General features: G+C 40.6%; 2 protein-coding genes across 7 annotated transcripts in view; both read left to right on the forward strand.

The window, feature by feature from the left end:
* LOC129727503 (lachesin-like) overlaps positions 1 to 21,759 on the forward strand; it is a 120,716-nt gene that overhangs the window by 12,811 nt on the left and 86,146 nt on the right. The gene's annotated exons all lie outside the window — the stretch shown is intronic.
* LOC129728555 (uncharacterized) lies at positions 3,185 to 9,243 on the forward strand. Its single transcript, XM_055687003.1, has 2 exons — positions 3,185 to 3,833; positions 3,897 to 9,243. The coding sequence occupies exon 2, from the start codon at positions 3,916 to 3,918 to the stop codon at positions 9,241 to 9,243; it is 5,328 nt and encodes a 1,775-aa protein (XP_055542978.1). The 5' UTR covers positions 3,185 to 3,833; positions 3,897 to 3,915.

Here is a 21,759-nt window from a genome sequence, read left to right on the forward strand (position 1 = left end):
AACCATAATATGATTTAGACGTTTTCCTTGAAAATTTCCATGTATTTCGTATCAAGATTACAACAGGAGTCACTCATAAACAGACATTTGCCTTAAAAGATCAACAAAATTATCTTTTCTTTTTTGAAATATTACAAATTTTACGAATACTATCTAAAATCTAATTTTTTTAAGGGCGTGAAAATGTTAAGGGGTAGGCGATATACTTTCTCCATGAAAATGGGATTGCATTTGTAAATAGCTGTTGGCATTTATCGAATTTTTCACTTGTTCTATGTCATTACCTAAATACACACACTCAATCATTTATAAAGTTCATCGACGTAATAAAAAAACACTAAAATAGCAATGTTCGTGAGTTGGTCACGAATAGTTTGTTTTATTTTAGAACTTTGTCACGAAAAATATTTATGAATGTGTTGATAAAAGTATGTCTCGCGGTGACAATTTGAAAAAAAATAGAAATGTTTCTAGTTTTTCCTATAAATATCACCAAGTTAAAAATGTGTAAATGTAGAAAATTTCTAACAGACCACTTTGTGACAATTACTAACAGTTTGTATAAGGCTCTAAGCCCCGCCTTTTAGACGCTTTTTCAGTATTCCTGACCATTTACAGAACATATTTTTCATACGAATATGAATCTTCTCTTAAAGGTCACCAACATGTCATTTGTGCGGACTGGAGCTGAGGTTGTTGTGATTTACCGACTTTTTAGTTTAAATTGTATTCTATCAGTTGAATTTTTAGATTATTTATATAGCAATTTTACAATTTTAGGTTAAGAGTGAATGTATACATAGATAGTTTAAGGATTCCAACCACGACATTAGTTGCGAAGAAACACCAAGGCGAGTCAGCTTGTGCAGAAGTGTTTTATGGTCAATGTAATCAAACGCCGCCTTTGAGTCCGTATAGATTACGTCAACTTGCGCTTTTTTTCCAGAGATATGATGCATTCTGACGTAAAATTCAGCAAATTCGTTGTTACTGATCGACCTGACATGAAGCCATGTTGGTCGACAGATATGTAGCATTTTGTCGCATTAAGAATTACCCTGCTCATTGTTATCTCAAATAATTTAGAGACTGTCGAAAGACTTGTGATTCCACGATAATTAGTCGCGTCATATCGATCTCCTTTTTTGAACACGGGTGTCATAAAGATTATAAGTATTGTTTATTTATAGGTATTATTATCTTCGGTGTAATATTTGATCCGATCACACAGGTCCATACAGGTGTGGCCCTAGAGCTCAAACTAGAAACAAATGAAAGATTATAGGTTTTAGGCCGTTCCCGTGAATTTTGTTGCCCTTAGCCACCAACATTTTTTCGGAGACCTAAAAGAGTTTTCTCGTAAACATAACGTTGAAGCGACGAACCCGGCGAGACATTACTATGCGAATTCTCACGTAAGTTGACGCGTTTTGGTAATGGCTAGGGGCACCAAAATTTACAAAAATGTTAAAACAGCTATCATCTTTCTAGGACAGCTATTTCGAGCATTAGGGCATTAGCTTTTGTCGACCAGTGTTATAATAATTATCTTTTAGTTTTGTTTAAATTCTTACAAGAATTTTATCGAAGCATCCGTCGTTTTTTATCGTTGGCGCCATGGTTGGTGAATGGTTTTAACGCTGAGAAAATTGTAATTTAGACGTCGAAGACATTAGGTGTCCAAGAGGTTTGAACAATCTTTCAGAATTGGTGGTGAAACAAAAACAAGAGCTCTCTACTGTTGACAAATGAAGCACTTGAACCAAGCGTTAAAAGAGGAACCACAATACAAGAAAAGACACGACAAAGTGATTTGTTTGCACGACAACGCTTGACCACATATTGCTAAAGTAGTCAAAATATTTCTGAAAATGCAGCAATAGGACGTCCTACCTGTTCCGCTGTGTTCCTCAGACACCGCTCTATTCGATTATCATCTTTTCAGATTAATGACGCATGGTTTAACTGATCAACATTTCCGTTCTTTCTGTTATTTTTTGGGTGTATTAGACAGCATCAAAAATGAGTAGTTTTTACGACACAGATATCGTGTAATTTCATATATTAGGACAAAAACGGCGGTTTTCAATTTGTACACCTCGAAAATAGAGAAAAAAGCGTGAAACTAGTGAAAGGAATCATTTTTTCTCTCATTGGAGTAAAGTTTTTATCGCACTCAGCGAAATGCAGCGTAAGGCATTATGGAAAACTGTGTATAATAAGCACTGGTAATATAAACATGTTATTTTGCTCATGGTTAAAATGCTAACTGACGACTCACAAAAAACTGGAGGCCTCTCGAGAGTTATGAGAAGTTTAAGATTTTAAAAGGTATTGGAAAAAAACATTTCTCAGTTCATTTAAAATAAGATATCAACGCACGACAAATAATTGTTGAAGAAAGCGTTTCAAAAGTGTTATAACAAATAAGACGGCTTTGATCGGTGCATTGATAGTTGAATATGAAATTGATTCTTGGTAACATAACTTCATCGGAACCAGTTTTGCGGGAGGCTGAAAACTGCAATGAGCCTAAGGTTATTTATCAAAAATATCTATTTTTTATACCTTGTAACTACAAAGTTATCGTTTCACATGGAAAATGGTTTTCGTTGATTAAAACAACTTGAGAGCCCTTATAACTTAGTAACATCATGGCGAAATCTATTTTCTTTAACATATATCGTTTAAATATTTACCTAAACTCTACACAAGTATTTCGTTTCGATACACGAAAATAATGAATTCTGTGAAACCACATCAATATTGAGCGTAATTAACACAACTGATGATTAAAATTGAAACCTGTACAAAGAATGTGTGATGAACATGACACGTTTGATACTCTAGCGTATTTTAAGGACGAATCAACGCAAATGGTCTGTTTATGTTTAAGGTTATGATAACAACTGCAAAATCATTAACATTGTTGTAGCTCAATATTATGTAACACTGCGGTGTAAAACTAATCGATCAAAACGGCTGATGCCGATCAACGAGAGCGATCGTTCGATCTGGTGCCGATCAACGAGAGCGATTGTTCGATCGTCTCTGTAAAAAGCACTCGCCTTTTTTTATTGCTCAGTTGAAATTGTACCACCAATAAGACTAGACGTGAAATAAATTTGTGATAAGAATTAGTAGCCTTTTGCCGGATCGGCCCGTTTTGGAATTTATCCCCCAATTTGCATCCGTTCGCAACTGGTCCCAACAAACTGGTGCCGTGACCAGGATTGCGATTTGCAAGCCAACGCTGGGTTATTACGCTTGCCAAGTTTTCTCCAAGATTGCCAGCGCCATTCTCCTGAGGAACAATTGGACGCTATTGTGCACAGGAGTGTGAATAGATTTCCGCCATCGCTTCGATTGCCGAGCACATGTGAACAATTTAACTGTTGGTGCAATTTATTTGTAATACAAGGCCTAAAATTTCTCGACAGAAGGTAATTATCTGTCCAAACCAAGATTTAAGTACGCAGGTGCGCTCTAGATTGGTATTTTCGTTTTCTATGCTGCGAGTTCTGGTCCCATTTTCCTGCCGGTGTGGTCCGAGCCGGCTTCGGTTGCAGTAAGGATAAAACGATCTGGCTAAAATCGTTTACTGGCAGCCTCCTTATCTCCGACAATCGTATGTTGGAGCGGAATTGAAACCATTCCAACAATTAGTGGAACATTGTCCGATTATTCCTGGCATTCATCGGCAAGGATTTGCTTTCCCATTAGGCTACGATCCGATATCATCTCACTTCACCCAATCCATTGATTGTATACCTGGTGTGCGGTCACACATTTGCCGAATAAAAATATTCAAGGCATATTAAGCCTTGGCGAAGGTACGTACCTGTCCAAGTGCCCTGTACACATCCCCCAGTGCTACTGGTCTTAATTTTTCCCAGAATATCAACCTACATCAACATGGAAAACGAGGCTGACACGCGTCATTTGGAGCTTCGACGAACGGCGTTACTATCATCACTTGAGCGCGCTGGCCAATTCATAACTACTTATCAAGATGAAAGGGATCAACTCGAGGTGCCGCTACGATTGGAGAACTTGGACACAATTTGGCGTGAGCTGGACGAACTACAAGCAGCATTAGAGGCAACGGAAGAGAGCAGCGAGGGTATGTCACAAAATAATGAAATCCGTGCAAAATTTGAAGGCCAATACTTTAGAATAAAGGCTGGTCTAATTTCCAAACTGCCATCAGATATTCCTGATACGTCCGCTTCCCAGCCTTCTCCCCCTATGGTTTCCTCTAGTCTCAAGGGTCTCAAGCTTCCGACAATCACATTACCGGAATTTGACGGTGATTACAAAGAGTGGCTAGTTTTTCACGACACATTTCATGCGTTAATACATGCTAACCAAGACGTACCGGCAATCCAAAAGTTCCACTACCTTAAATCCGCAGTAACGGGAGAAGCAGCTCAGGTCATTGAGTCGTTTGCTATTTGCGCCGCAAGTTATCCGCTGGCTTGGCAAGCTTTAGTTAGCAGGTATGCTAACGAGTATTTATTAAAGAAGCGTCATCTGCATGCTATGATGGAGATTCAACGAGTGCGAAAGGAAACCGCTTCAACGTTGCACGGGATTGTCGACGTATTCGAACGCCACACTAAAATACTACGGCAACTTGGGGAGCCAGTAGATGCATGGAGTACTATTCTTGAACATCTGCTTTGTGTCCGCCTTCCAGATGAATCTCTCAAGGAATGGGAGGTTCATGCTTCAACGATTGAGAATCCATCATATTCAGCGCTCATTGAATTCCTACACCGTCGTATTCGTGTTCTCGAATCCATTTCTGTAAACCACGAACAAGCTGTACCGCAAATTGCTACTTTTTCTCATGTTTCGGCAAGTCGCAATATTTCCCAATCAAAACCAGTGAACAAAACCGCGATAGAAAATTCAACCAACAAATGTTATGCTTGTGAGCAGCGCCATCCTTTGATAAAGTGTGCCAAATTCGAACGAATGAATGCAGCTGACCGCCTGAGTCTTGTCAATGCTATGCGATTATGCCTCAATTGTTTCCGAAGCGACCACTTCTCTAGAAACTGTGCATCGAAATATACATGCAGGTTTTGCCGAAGACGTCACCATTCCCTACTCCATGCTGGTTTCGATAATAATGTTGATCATACCCGTCCAGAGCGGCTACCAGAGTGCTCTAAAAAACCTGATCGTGCGTCTATTAATCTGAGTTTGGCTACAAAGCAAGATCCTTCCACATCGGTTCTTTCTGCAGCATCGTGTTCCAAAACATCGGAGCCTGGTAGTACCCCGCCACCAAATGAGACGGAAAAAAATGTGTTTTTGTTGACGGCTGTCGTCGTAGTAGTTGATCGATATGGCAGAGAGCATTTGGCGCGGGCTTTACTTGACTGTGCTTCTCAACCGAACCTAATCACCGAACGGATGGCCCAGCTTCTTCGGTTGAAGCGGAACAAAACAAACATCCCTGTCCAAGGGGTTGGTAACCAAAGTCAACGTGCACGGGAGTCAGTACAAGTGAAGGTTGGATCGCGAAAGGAAGGCTTCGCAATGACTGCTGAGTTTCTTATTCTACAGAAAATTACGCCTGAACTGCCGTTGCACAACGTTATGGTCGATCAGTGGCAAATTCCTTCAAATCTGTTCTTAGCAGATCCACAGTTTCACAAACGGGCCCCCATCGATATGATTCTTGGAATCGAGCATTTCTTTTCATTTTTTAAAACGGCAAACCGAATTCAGCTACCGAAACCTCTTCCCATGTTGATTGACAGCGTGTTTGGTTGGATTGTGACTGGCTCAATCAACAAAATCAATTTTTCAGAGCAGAATTCGCCGTGCAGCATTGTGGCAGTATCTTTATTCACCCTAGAAGATAGTATTGAACGATTCTGGAAGATTGAGGAATTGCAAATGCGGTCCGATTATTCATTAGAAGAAAAGCAGTGTGAAGAACTATTTTCATCTACTACAGAAAGAACACCCAATGGACGCTATATAGTACGTCAGCCCCATCGCTCTAAATTCGATGAATTGGTCGGAGACTCAAAATCCATGGCACGTCAACGATTCAATCTATTGGAAAGGAGATTAGAACTTAACCCCGAGCTAAAGGAAGAGTACCATACGTTTATGGCAGAATACCTCTCCCTCGAACACATGCGGCTTGTTCGAGGGGACGACAGGCAACCGCCTAAAGCATGTTACCTCCCACATCATCCGGTCGTCAAAGAAACCAGCACAACGACCAAAGTACGCGTGGTTTTTGACGCGTCGGCCAAGACCTCCACAGGCTCGTCTCTTAATGAAGCACTGTTAGTAGGTCCTGTGGTGCAGGATGACCTCCTATCAATAATCCTTCGGTTTCGAACATTTCCAGTGGCATTGGTGGGCGATATCGCCAAAATGTATCGACAAATACTACTTCATCCGGATGACACACCATACCAGAGAATTTTATGGCGATTTAATTCTATGGAACCTGTCGAAACGTACGAGTTGATGACGGTCACGTACGGCTTAGCTCCATCCTCGTTTCTTGCTACGCGCACCCTCAAGCAATTGGCTGCCGATGAAGGCAACGCATACCCGCTTGGAAAGGCAGCTCTTCAAAAGAGCTTCTACGTGGACGATTTCATTGGCGGTGCCGAATCAGTCGCTGAAGCTATCCAATTAAGGACGGAATTGAGTGAGCTGTTAGCCAAGGGTGGCTTTCCGCTACGGAAGTGGACCTCCAATCAATTGTCGGTTCTCAAAGGTTTGTCATCAGAAGAAATAGGCACCCAGTCATCGATAAAATTTGATACCAACGAAACGGTCAAGGCACTTGGTATCTCGTGGGAACCCGAATCCGATCAGTTTCGCTTTGATTCTGAGATTCGACGACGAAATGGTCCAGCTACGAAGCGTTCTATACTCTCAGAGATCTCTCAGTTATTTGATCCTTTGGGGTTGATTTCACCAATTACCATCAAAGGAAAAATGTTAATGCAGCGACTATGGCTTCTTCCGTGTGCATGGGATGACGAAGTTCCAGCAGAAATTGCTGCTTATTGGAATGATTTCACTGCTCAACTGCCAAAGATTGCGAATTTCCGTGTCGGTCGTTACGCTCTCATACCAAATGCTTCTATCCAGCTACACACATACTCAGACGCGTCTGAATCTGCATATGGAGCATGCATGTATGTTAGGTGCATTAATGCTGTGGGTCAAATAAGCATTCAACTCCTAGCATCCAAAACCCGCGTTGCACCGCTCAAAAGAGTTACTCTACCCCGATTGGAGCTCTGTGTGGCTCAAGTGGCGGCAAGACTTTACGCCAGAGTTGTTGGAGCGCTCCAGATAACTACTACAAAATCATATTTTTGGTCTGATTCCACCGTCACATTACAATGGCTACGTTCACCGCCCAACACTTGGAAGAATTACGTGGCCAATCGAGTATCTGAGATCCAAGATTTGACCCATCGTGCCTTTTGGAATCATGTCGCTGGTACTGAAAATCCCGCAGACCTTTTGTCTCGTGGCATGCATGTTGACGATTTCTTGGAGAGTAATTCCTGGAAGCACGGTCCCAAATGGCTATCATGCCCTGAAAATGAATGGCCTAACACAAGGCTTTGTGACTATCCCGTAGAAGGAAAAGAGAGGCGCAAAACGTTCGTTGCCGTTGTCAGAACTAAACCATCCCAAATCAATCCTATTTTCACTCGATTTTTATCGTTTAACCGCCTGCTTCGTACTTTCGCTTGCGTTCTGCGGTTTATAGCTAACATTCGGTGCAAGACGCGGACGCAGCCATCGATGGTTCATTGCACTCCTCAAAGCGCTGTGCTAAGAGTTGAGCACATATTATCTGCCGAACGAAAGCTAATTCAACTAGCGCAGGCGGACGCATTCCAGCCAGAGGTTAAAGATCTACGAACTAATAAAATAGTGTCAAAACAGTCGCCAATTCGACTGCTTACTCCATTTTTGGACCCTGAGGGAATCATTAGAGTAGGGGGGAGACTTAGACTCTCAGACCAGCCATTTTCATCGAAGCATCCTGCGCTCCTACCTAGTAATCATCTTCTTTCACACCTCATTGCCAAGTCCTATCATCTTTCACTTATTCACGGTGGCGGCCGCCTTACCCTCGCTGCTATGCGTGAAAAATATTGGCCTTTGCACGGCAGAAGGCTTGTTCGCAGTGTCATCCGCAGCTGCTATCAATGCGCTCGAGCCGAACCACAATCCACAACCCAACAGATAGGACAACTTCCATTGCATCGAATTACGCCCAGTCGCCCGTTTTCGGTATCTGGAATCGACTACGCCGGACCATTATATTTAAAACCAGTGCACAAGAGAGCTGCGGCTACAAAGGCGTACATTTGTATCTTTGTGTGCTTTTGCACCAAGGCGGTGCATATCGAGTTGGCGAGCGATTTGTCAACGAATGCGTTCTTGTCTGCGTTGCGCCGCTTTATTGCCCGTCGCGGACTGCCAACAGATCTGTACACGGATAATGGCAAAAATTTCGAAGGAGCCGCCAACGAATTGGAGGAAGTTCACAGGATGCTTCAGAACGAATCACAGCGACAGCAAATTATGACAGATCGAGACTGTGAACGCATCTCATGGCACTTTAGTCCGCCGAAGGCCCCACACTTCGGAGGTTTGTGGGAGGCGGCGGTGAAGGTGGCTAAACGACAGCTCTATCGACAACTTGGGAATTCTAAATTGTCATTTGAGGACCTGGCTACTATACTGGCGCAAATAGAGGCGAGTATGAACTCGCGACCCATCGTTCCGCTTAGTGAAGATCCCAACGACATTTCTGCGCTTACCCCGGCACACTTCCTCATCGGAAGTACCATGCATTCACTCCCTGAAAAAGATTTGCACCATACACCAACAAGCCGTCTCGACCATTATCAGCGCATGCAAAAGGTTTACCAACAGTTTTGGCACCATTGGCGGACCGAATATCTGCAGGAGTTGCAGCGTGATACCAAAACCTGTCATCCCAACAGATGCATTCAACCAGGCAGGTTGGTAGTGCTAACTGACGAGCTACAGATTCCAGTGAAGTGGCCGCTTGCACGCATAGTCGCCGTACATCCCGGTAAGGACGATTTAGTACGTGTAGTCACACTGCGTACCAACCGGGGTACCATAACTCGACCGGTGACGAGAATATGTTTGCTGCCAATGGAGGGCGAAGATATTTTGTGTAAGAAAAGTTTAGAACAGTAAAGTTAGTTTAATGTATTTGGTTAATTGTTAATAGATTAGTTTTGAAAATTACATTTCTCAAAGGTGGCGGCGATGTTGTAGCTCAATATTATGTAACACTGCGGTGTAAAACTAATCGATCAAAACGGCTGATGCCGATCAACGAGAGCGATCGTTCGATCTGGTGCCGATCAACGAGAGCGATTGTTCGATCGTCTCTGTAAAAAGCACTCGCCTTTTTTTATTGCTCAGTTGAAATTGTACCACCAATAAGACTAGACGTGAAATAAATTTGTGATAAGAATTAGTAGCCTTTTGCCGGATCGGCCCGTTTTGGAATTTTTCCCCCAATTTGCATCCGTTCGCAACTGGTCCCAACAAACATTTAAAATATTACCTTACTAAACAGTATCAAAATGTATCACTGATGGTAGAAACTTACTAATTAATCATTCTAGATTGATTTGAGTTTTTCGTTCTCCTTATTTTTTCACTATGAAATGGTACTAATCTAATTAATGGAAATATTAACTGATGGATTCACTTTCATGAATCCGGTCACTCTAAAACATCAACGAATCAATGACAATTAAAAAACATTTTTTTTTTTTCAAAAATGAGCTGAATAAATAAAACCCTGGTTTCATTCGTATGCATTCGGTTTCACGTCACTGGCATTAGCGTCACTAACCCTTGTTAGTGCAACAAGGCTCGCTATTGGCTGTTTCAATTGTTCGTTCACCCGAAGCCGAAGTTGACCGAAACATAACGTTTTTTTTTGTGTGTACGATACATATTCTGTTTTCGATCTCCGTAACATCTTCAGAAAGTTTCTTTGAGAATACGAAACCAATACCATTAGGTTCAGCCCTTTTTGATGCGTTTAAGTTTTTTAATGATTTGAAGGGATAAATGCAAAGAAAACAGATTACAAATTTCGGATGAGATTTCACCTGTGTTTCCACAAAAACATCATATCAAGAAGACTGGGCAACGCAGTCTTCTGAATAGAAACGGAACTGATGAATGCTAGTGTGTGCTGACGATACGAATGCAATACGAACGCACAGGCAGGATCTTCACATACCCACACAATGTCTTCGTAGCGATGTAATTACCACCACTTTCATAATGAGCTGTTACTTTCAATAGATGGAGTGCGTTGTTTGATTTGGCGTTTGTAATTTGTATGGGATCGGTTCAGAGATGCTAGTCTTCTTGACATGATGTTTTCGATTTCCATCAAAATGCATTCGTGGCAGGAAATTGATTCTTTTCAATTTCGTGCTTCGGCAGATAAAATAATTTTTGGGCATGATTTGACTTAATTTTTGTCTTTGCGGTTATACTATTTCTTTTTGGTATTGATGGCGAGGTTGAGTTGGTTTCATATGTCTAAGTAGTTTTGCAAATTGGTAATAATTTTTTTTAGCAATTTGTGTTGAAAATCCATTGATTTTTCAGTTTGTTTAGTCGTGGGTTTAACTACCCAGGCTGTTTATTATGCAATGTAATTTTTATCTTTTCATTAGCACAGTTTCTAAAATTATATTCTGCATAATTGTATAAACCAAAATTATGTGACCAAATGGCACCTTCTTTGGCATACATTTTCACAAATTCCTTTAAAATAATTGCGATATTTTGATGCACTTGAAAAAAATCTACATTAATGGTTATGAATATTGCATCTCCAGATTTTTTTTTGAAATGTATGTGAGTAGGCTATTTTGAAGTTTTTAATTTTTTTCAATTCAGTGATGAATTATTTCTTGGTAAATTACACTGGTCGACAAAAGCGAAAAAATGTTGCCCTAAGGTCTAGAATTGTTGCCCTAAGAAGATTATAGATTTTTAATCATTCCTGTGAATTTTGAAGCCCTTAGTTTATGCAGAAGGGCCCTAAATGCCGCATAGTAAGTGCTTACCGGTTTCGTCCGGTTTTGGCTTACGGAAAAACTCATTTAAGTCTCTGAAAAAGTTATTTTTGCTTCACAGGAATGGGTAAAGAGATACAATCTTTTTTTTCCCTTCTTCTAGAAAGGTATATCAATCACGGGAAAAAAATTAGGGATCAAAAAGCGGTCCCACGGGCCGTATGTCGTATGCCACTCGACTCAGTTAGAAGAGCTGAGCATTTTCTGTATGTGTGTATGTGTGTCGCCATATTGGATTTCGCATTAGCACCTGGGGTTGATTACCCACCTTTAAACATCACTCCGGCTACGGAAATAGTCATACTAAGTATATGGACTTTGACAACTCGAACAGAACAACATCAATAAAATCAACGTTACGTTACGAAATGACACATGTATTGTTAGCATACTTGGTGCAATTGCACTCTTGATTGCAAAAGAATTATTATTTTGAGCAAAAAAGTGTAAATATTATCAGTCTGTCATGTTTCTTTTTCTTATGAAAATTATGGCTTATGCGCTAATCTATTTAACAACCAATAGATTTTTATGAGAAAGGCTATATCACACCGCTAGGTGGATTAATTCGTGTTTTTTCTGTTTGAGCTCTAGGGTAAAACCCCACCGTACTCATCAAACCATTTATACAGGGTGTTCAATAAGTTCGAATACACTTTGAAAATATGTTCAAAAATTTAAATACAAGATATTCTTTTCGGAATCAATTTTATGAACATAGCCTTTACGTCATATTAGCTGGGAGCACACCCCTTTTGTGCTGTATGACGAGTTTTAGACGTTTTGCAAAAAAAAAAAAATCGCACACAACATGCATCTGGTCCATCGACATTCCGTTCCAGATCTTGAAAATAAGTTTTTTAAATGGTGTCATAGTGTTCACGTTATGTTCGCTCTGCTTGGCCTGCATATATAACTATACATAAAAGTCCTGGGGATTATTGTCCGGTGAGCTTGGAGACCACAGAGTCTTATCGAGAAAATCAGTCAAATAGACACGAAACCACGCTTGGACGATATTCCCCTTGTGAACCGGTGCACCGTCCTATAGAAGAACGTAATGATCCTTCCCGTAGAGCTCCCGAAATGCCGGGGCCACAACCTTCTCCAGAACTTCGGCCTAATGATACGCGGCTTTGATTTTCACGTTTTTCTCGATAAACACCGGCGGGAGCTTCCCACCCTGTTCATGTGAGACAGGGGCATGCCATGCGCGGTAAACAAACAACAAATGTCAGCAAGTTGACACTATGTGCGTCGGTTAGCATATATCTATATAAAACTAATGCTAACTATCAATACACAGAATGCTCATGGTACGCACCTGCACAAAGATAAAAGGTTGTATTCGAACTTATTGAACACCCTGTACATCAAACAAAGCATCTCCGAATAAACCGAAATTTCTCTGAATTATTTATGTCATTACAATAAATGATGGAGACGCTGTCTGTTTTGAACATGAGTACGTGAAATAATACATTGTGCATTGGTACCTCATTTATGAACACTCCAACAGTCGGTGATATCGTCTATTATGGTCGCCAAATGGACAAAGTATTTCCTCGAAACGTAATAAATATTTCAGTCGCTATTCTTTGAATCGGTTGCCTCACAGTGGAATCGCATTTGTTGCAATGAGTGAATTGCTAGTTGGTTTGAGGCGCATTGCTCTCTAACGCATAGATGTTAAAAATATATTGTAGATTTAAGAATGAATATTGATGCATATGTAAAACTTATAAAAAATATATAACAGCATAAATGTAAAGGCCTCCATTTGCATACTCAGCAAACATCGCATCAAGCACGTTTATTGATAACTGGATATGCTATAAACGTATGTTGGTTTGCTGTTTTAGGTAGGTTGTTCAAGAAAACAAGAATTTGGACACCTTGCAGTTCTACTTGGTCTTTCTCATACAATTGTTCATCGGAAAATGCACTTCATGAGTAAATGGCACTGCGTTATCTTAACTTTTTTTTTGTACATGAATCGCACGCAAACTTGGTGGGGCTGATGCGGTCTCGAGCAACTGGATTAGTTGAGAGAATTCGTTATCGATATTGTTTTTGGCACATTTTGCATGTTGTAAGATAAGTACAACGATACACCGTGCCCCTGTGCTGAGTCGAGAAAATTTTCAGCTCGAAAAGATCCTCGATCTGGTCGGGAATCAAACCCGACATCACAACCGTGTGTGAGAGCTAGCCGACCGTCATCGCTAACCACGGAATCATCAAATTGTTTTTATTGTACTTGCACATAATAATTTGAAATAGGGGAACTGCTCCATTATTCATCTCATGAAGCCGATATTCACGAAGAATGCACGGATTAAACACCAAATTTTCATGGAATCATTGAACAAATAAACTAAATATGCCTACGTACTCTTCTGGAATCGTTTAGTATTGTATATTTTGTAAAATTAGCTAGATTTATCCTAAATTTTGTAAAACAAAACCATTTTTCACAACGCTTCCTTATCCATCTCAAAACTTGAATCACTGCTCAATAATTCATCTCACGACGCTCCCATATTCATCACACTATTAATCATGAATGAAACACATTATCATGAATGAACGTAGCCGCAGCCTGTCGTAGTAGGTTACCTAGATATCCGCTGCAGTTGTTTACGTGCAAAACTGGTAACCTAGGTAACCACTACAGTGTTGTAGGTTGATGTCAATTATGTTGGAATAATTCAATATTTTCAGTATGATTTTTTCGTATTAACAGAAACTGATTTGGCAACTCTTGATTTTCTTCAACGCAGTGAAAACAGATGAAAATACATACAGTTGTAATTTAGGAATTGTAGAAATTCATCTCATATATTTTTACTAATTCAAGCTGGCTTTAGGAAATTTGAGGTGAACATTTCAAAGATTGAAGTATTCTTATTGTAGTGAGTGATTTTGTTTAGTGATTGAAATAAAAAGTGGACCGCTAGTGACGAAAAAAACTTTGGTTGGCTGCTGAACGAGTCCCGTTGTAGCCGTATAGAACGATGTGCGGATTTTGATTTCAGAGGTAGGTGATTGAATTAAATGAGTGATCCTGAAAAAAAAAATGAGTTTTCGAGTGCAGATGCCCGACTATAATATCAAATTTAGTGCTTTTAAGTGAGTTTTTGGGGATTATACTTTATGAAGAATCTAAAGTGAACTAAGAAGAATCCATTCCATGGATTAGCAGATTGGTTTAAGAAGAAAATAGGCGTTTTTTCCTGTTTTGATTTGTGTTTACATGTTGAATGAGATGAATATACGGGCTGAGATTAATGATGGAGCAGTTCCCTTATGCAAATATGTAAAGATCATTCCAAGTATTGATGAGAATTGTAGGTATATCTAACGAAGGTAAAAAATATACATACACACTCACTCAAAACGAATACGTTCATTTTAACGAATTTTGTCTAGTGGTATAAACCATTTAGCCTGTTGGGTCTCATTTAGAAGTTCGGTTTTCATAGTGCTTACTATACCCTTCTGAAAGGAAGGCATAAAAGTGGAACATAATAATTAGCAAGCACGTCCCCGACTGGCGCCAAATATCAAATATAAATGTCGTTATTGAATTGTGAATGCGAGTTCCTGCAAGTTAACGGAATCTATTTAAAGCATCAACGTCAGTTGCACGTGACTCCTAGAGTATATAGGGTAGTTCACTTATCATTGGACAACACTGTGAATTGAAAATCTTAAGATCGAATTAAATGCAATTTTACACTTCAAGTGTAGAGAAACATGCAAAGACAGTTTAAATGCACCAAATTCTACAGAACTCACCCATGGAGAAATTTAAACTTTTTCCCCGCTCAGCAACTTCCTATTTACCCTAATCAATTTTCAAATTCTAACACGATAAACTCAACAGCCTTTTGGCAAACATATAAACGAAGTATAACGGTGAATTAGAACGTGTTTGTGTTTGCGCATAAAAGAGTTGAAACGCATCATACGGTGTCGAAAGCTCTTGAAGTTTTGTTGTTTGCCTGGTGGTTACCTGCTAGCCGCATCAATCGCTGGCTCGTAGGGCATTGGTTAGTTGAAACATTTGGGGTTACAGGGAAAGTGCATAAATTGAAAATTAACTATGTTTCCTGAGCGCGTTGTAAAGTGTGGCATCCAGCGTAGGAACAGTGCGGGTTCCGGCAACAGAAACACAAAGACGATTAAATCGTGAAGTAGTGTAAGAAAATGCCACAAGGAATTCACGTTCTGCAGCCGGTGGTGGGTTGTCAATCATTGAAAATTTATAAGCGCATTCCCGGAAGCGTGGAAAGTTGGAAATATGTTCTAATATCGACAGCACTACTACTTGATTGGAGACGTAATAACAGGTTCGCGCTCGAATGATTCGGAAAATTTGAGTGGTTCTACGGCTTGCTATACTACTAGCAGGTCTGTGGTCAGGAATACATTACAGGGGACGCTCCTGATATATTTTGGCTCACTGTAGTTAAATGGGAATGATGACGCATGGGTTCAAAGTACGACGGCCTTTCATCGCAAACTAGTTCCTAGTACGACCTTGATTATTAGTTACATGACTGTGGACTCTAAACAATGTAACTGAATGAAATTATTATAAGAATTTACATTTATAGTTTATCAGAGTTTGATTCTATGTTATGCCATAAAGCGTAACGAACTAAAAAGTTTTTCAAGGTATCGATGCTCGCCGAACTCAATGTGTTTAACGAACGCGTTTACAAAGGATTTTAAAGACAAACTTTTACCACTATCCACTATGATGCAGTTGGTACTGCAGTATGCCTTAAACATGAATGTGCTACCATATCATATCGGATCTGCTCACACTTCAATGTTTATCTTTGTGGCCTAGACGGACATGCATTGACACTAGAGAAACTCGTTTGATAGCGAAAACATTGCCCGAGGTGCTTTCAATCATTTACCGTGTAGGCTATCAACTGGCAGCAGTGTGTTTGACGTTCGGTGCACTGATATCTTAGCGTTTGTTTGAACTCATGACGAATTGTTTCAACCGGGATCATCGCAAAACGTTATTGCGTTCTATCGATTATGCGTTTCGCAACAATACTAAAGTATTCTACTGGTTTTCCGTTTCGTTGTGAAAAAATGGAAACTGTGCCTTTTCACAATACTCGCTCTAGGTGAAATATGGAAACAAATCGCAAAGTCCATCTGCTGTCCGGCCCGATCTGACTTAGCTCCGGTTCCGTTACGAAATCCGGTCCTTGGTATAAGAACAAAGTTAAAATTCATACAAACTTAACAATGTGGTAAATGGTAATCCTAATTTCTCATATAATCGAGTTTCTGGGACTTAAAAATTTTTAGCTGGGAGAGTGAATTGAATATCAAAATGAGGATTGAAATGCAATCGATGAAATATTCATCACAATACCTAGAATTGTAACATATCCTGTATTATGGAACAACGCCGCTAACATAGTATATGCGATATATCATTAGGGTGGTCTTTTTGTCAGAATTTTGAGAAAAATACGAAAAAAAAAACAAATTTGAATGGAATATTGAACAATCGTATCCATTATCGCATTATTTTCATTGGTCAAAAATTGAAACTTTGACCGCTTTGAGGCACGTGTTCCCGATGTCCGATCGAGCTAAAATTTTGCATGGGGATTTTTTTCGAGCAGACGAAACCTTTGAGCCCTATCGCTAAACGATATTCGAAAAATATATTTTCATTGGCACTCTATTATTCATATTTCGAGTGCTATACTTCATTAATTGTTGTTAGGGGAGCCGCAAGGTTACAGAGTCCGCTTTGGTAAGCGGGTGGTCGTGGGTTCGAATCTTAGTAGAATAATGCCATTTGGTTGTCAAAGGACTTTAAGCATGGGTTTATTCTCAGGCTCCCCACCACGTACCCTTCCTTCAATCTGGATTCTACAGTACCCCTGTTGACTCTCCTCCTAACAAAAATAAGTCCCTATTATAATAAAACTGGTGTGAGTAAAATATGAAAGTTCTCTCCAGGGAATTATAAATAGGCGATATTGTTAGGATGGACAGAGGCTCGGTATAGTAGGGTTTGAAACGGAAAGGTAATTACACACAAGCACTGATATGAATGATAAGCGTATCACTTACTTCAATAGTGTTACTGCTAATAATATGAAGTGCGGAGTACAGAAAACACCTGGGCAATATCACAATAGATCTAAGCTCTGGTCGCAGTGACGAGTTCACACGGAAATGTTGTTTCTGAACAAAAAATCAATTTCGTCAAAAAAATCTTCTCTTGCATATTATATTCTCTAAATTTTAGACTTATTTATTGAAACCACATGCGCTAGCAGTCTGGGGATGAGGTGTATGGGTTTCCCTAACTGGGTGACCAAGTGGATACTGTTCTACTTAACTATCAATCAGTCGTATTAAATCTTCCTGCTTCAAACAACCTTCAGGTGTGCCTCAAGGCAGCCATTTGGGACCTTTAATTTTGATTTTGTTCGTAAACGACCTGTGTACTCGTATACGTTCCTCAAAACTTATGTTTGCGGATGACTTAAAAATATTTCGCGTAATTAAATCCAGACTTGACTGTTGTGCTCTACAGAATTATATTGACACACTTATATGCTGGAGCAAATCTTTACCATACGGCAGATCCTCCACAAATGCCGTGAATACAGAACCCTTACACACCACCTATTCATCGACTTTAACGCCGCGTATGACAATATCAATCGAAAAGAGCTATGGAAGGTCATGGACGAAAACGGCTTTCCGGAGAAGCTTGTTAGACTGATAAATGCTACGGTGGATGGGACGCAGTGCTGTATGCGGATTTCAGGTGGATTGTTGGGTCCATTTGAATCCCGCAGGGGGCTTCGACAGGGTGATGGTCTCTTCTGCCTGCTATTCAATATTGCGCTACAGGGTGTAATGAATCGAGCGGACATCAACACGCGGGGTACGATTTTCAACAAATCCAGTCAATTCGTTTGCTTTGCTGATGACATGATTATTGTCGGCAGAACAACTGCAGCGGTGGCAGAACAGTACACTAGACTAAAACGCGAAGCAGCGAGGATTGGGTTGCAGATAAATACGTCTGAAACGAAGTATATGCTAGCCGGCGGAATCGAAGCCGACCGACATCGTTTAGGCAATAGCATTACGATCGACGGCGATGAGTTCGAGGTAGTCGACGAGTTTGTATGATCAGCGGAAGTCGTGCCTACTATGGGCTCCACAAGCAATTGCGGTCGAACAGACTAAGCCCCCGTACGAAGTGTAACTTGTACAAAACGCTCATAAGACCGGTTGTTCTCTACGGGCGTGAAACGTGGACAATGCTCGAGGAGGATCTGCGAGTGCTCGGAGTTTTCGAACAACGGGTACTAAGGACGATCTTTGGCCGCGTGGCCAAAGCTGGACGGATACGCTGGGCAGGGCACGTTGCAAGAATGCCGGACAACTACCCTGCGAAGATGGTGTTTGCCTCGAAACCGGCAGGAAGAAGACGACCGAGGGCGCAGCGAGCAAGATGGGTAGACCAGGTGGAGCGAGATCTGGCGGAGAGTACACGGTGTCCCAGGGATTGGAGAACAGGAGCTAATCACTGAGTGAATTGGAGACACTTTGTTTATCAGGCTATGTCATGACGGAATGCCAAATAAATAAAATAAATAAATACGCTGGAGCACATTGAACGGCATGCAATTTAATGCCACTAAATGCTGCGCCATCACCTTCAGCCGCCTACGCAATCCTTTGCATTTTGGTTATACAGTCCATTTTGGTTATAGGTTCCAGCAGCCCACCCCGAGTGAATGAAATTAAAAATCTGGGTGTCATCATCCACTCTAAAGTCAGATTCAACGGGCATAATTCCATGATAACTGCCAAAGCGTTCGCCACCTTAGGTTTCTTGAAAAGAAATACTAGTGCATTTCAAGGAGTCTATGCGCTCAAATCACTATACTGTGCTCTAGTCCGCAGCATTCTGGAATACGCTGTTGTTGTATGGGCACCATATCATGCTGCGCAACTAAACAGAATCGAAGCTATAAAGAAAAACTTTATAAAATACGCTCTCTTTATTGGTATTACCGTTCCTCGAAGGCAGCTGCTAAATTACACGCTGAGAGCGGGGGCCAAGCGTGGTTGGTAACGTCTCCGCCAACCACGCTCGACGCCTGGGTTCGAATCCCACCGCCGACATAGGTGTCGATGGTTGTGAGGTGGCGTGATCCACTCACAACCAACCCAACTGGTCTAGATTCAATCCTAGCCGACACCGGGAGATTTTCTGAGGCGAAAAATCTCTGGGATCACGCCTTCCAACGCATGAGGAAGTAAAGCCGTTGGCGCCGGTCCGTTAATCAACGGATCGTGAGTTAGGGTCCTGGGTAGAGTCGCCTCCCCGGGCGTCGGTGATTGGCACAACAACAGTGGCGGAACTAAACCGATGGTAAATAAGCGAGAATAAAAAAAAAAAAAAAATTACACGCTGCTGTGGCAACATACTCATCTTACCAACTACGCTTATACCGCACCATGGAATATGTGCTGCCGAGTTTTCAACGAAGTTTGTGACGTCTTTGATTCAAACATTAGTAAAAGTACTTAAAGACGAAGAATTCAACATCTAAACTAAGTAAATATCTGTACAACTTTATGTTGAAGATTGACCAATAAATTAAATCGAATTTAAATCATGAAAGCTTACTAATAATCAATGGTAAACCAGCTTGAATTTCTTTTTGCTGGGACATCTTATCCTTCAATCTCCATGAAAATTTTCGCGACGAAAACAGTTGGAAACATTTTCGGTAATAAAAACTACCCAGTACATAAGATCGGCAACGTTGCTTTTCGGTGTGCTCATTCAATCGTTTTCAGCTTGTAAATAAGGGTGTATGGAATCGAATTCCATAATTGTCAAATGGCTGTAACTTTTAGCTCATTGGGTATTTTCTATTGAACATTTGGATAAAATTTGTTCAATGAGTATTGTTAACACTGTGTAAGTTGCACTCAGCTGCTAGTACAATCGTTGCGAAGATGGAGTCGGAAGAACAGAAGAGGCGTAGAGAAATTTTGCGCACATACCTCGAAAATCCGAATCTTTCTCATTAGCAGGAACTCGCCGTTTGAATTAGTAAAACAAGCGTTTGACCATCGACCGGAAAGAAAAAAGTGGCCAAAATGGATCTTCGTATATTGTAAAGGATTTTAAGCGGGTAGTTAAAGCTTTTAGAGGAATCCGAACAGTTCAGTTAAATATGTGGCTAAAAACTTGCTTTTGAGTAGAACTTTTGTTCAAGATACGAAAAAACGTGAAGGATTACACATGTACAATGTTCAGAAGGCGCCGAATTGCAACGAACGGCAGAATACGGTGGTGAAAACACGAGCAAGGAAGCTCTACACCCAGATGTTGACGAGACCTCATTGCCTTGTTATGGATGACGAGGCATATGTAAAAGCAGACTTCCGGCAGCTTTCGGCGCCTTCACCACTTCACCACTTGTCACAAATTCGAACTTCCTTAGTACGTTAGGAAGCAGAAGCGGAGCATTCGTGACAACCGGGACGGTCAATGGGCAGGTTTGCTTGAAGAAATGCTTAGAAAAGCGTTCTCTTTCACTTCTGAGGTCACACAATGGTCCTACAACTTTCTAGCGGGATTTAGCTTAGTGTCATTACTCGAAAGATGTTCTGGAGTGGTACGAGACTAAGGTAGTCAATTTCGTACCGAAGCATCTCAATCCTCCGAACGCACCTGAACTGCAGCTAACTGAGAAGTACTGGGCCAGCACTTCGGAAACATCCTAAGGAAGTAAAATCGGAGGAGGATATGAAGATAAAATGGATTTTCACACAATAACAGTGGGTCCAAACGTTGTACAAGACCTCATGAGCAGTGTTAAGAGGAAAGCATTTGGATATGGGGATGAAATTGAATGAAACGAATAGTGAAAAAACTAAATAACATGTTCATGATAAAAAACTTATTTTCAAAGAGCACATTGAGAGTATACAAGCCAAGTGCATCAAATATACGAGATGTTTGTATCCTCTCATTAACAGGAATTCTAAACATTGTTTAAAGAACAAACTTTTGATTTACAATCAAATTTTTAGACCAGCAACGCTTTATGCTGTACCGATCTGGTCAAGTTGCTGTTCAACAAGGAAGAAAACGCTCCAAAGGATTCAGAATAAAATTCTGAAAATGATTCTGAAGCGTCCTCCTTGGTTTGGTACACTCGAATAACATAGACTTACTGGTGTTGAACCATTAGAAGCTATGTCAAATAAAATTATTAACAATTTTCGACAAAAATCGTTACAATCCTCAATTGCTACGATAAGCTCTCTATATAGCCAAAAAATTAGCATTTAAGTTAGTTGTAAGTTTACTTCCCCTTTTCTGACAAGTAGGATTAAATCCCTACGAATGACAAGTCCTAATTGCGAAAGCAAACAAATCCTAACAATTAAAATTACAAATTTCGAACAGTGTTGAGAAGTCACCATTTGTGATTGGACACACATACTTATTATTTACTAATATTTATCATAAATACTTAAGCTACTAACAAATCCCCCCCCCCCC

Source organism: Wyeomyia smithii, chromosome 3 (assembly GCF_029784165.1).
Source record: "Wyeomyia smithii strain HCP4-BCI-WySm-NY-G18 chromosome 3, ASM2978416v1, whole genome shotgun sequence".
In the NCBI taxonomy this organism is placed as follows: Eukaryota; Metazoa; Arthropoda; class Insecta; order Diptera; family Culicidae; genus Wyeomyia; species Wyeomyia smithii.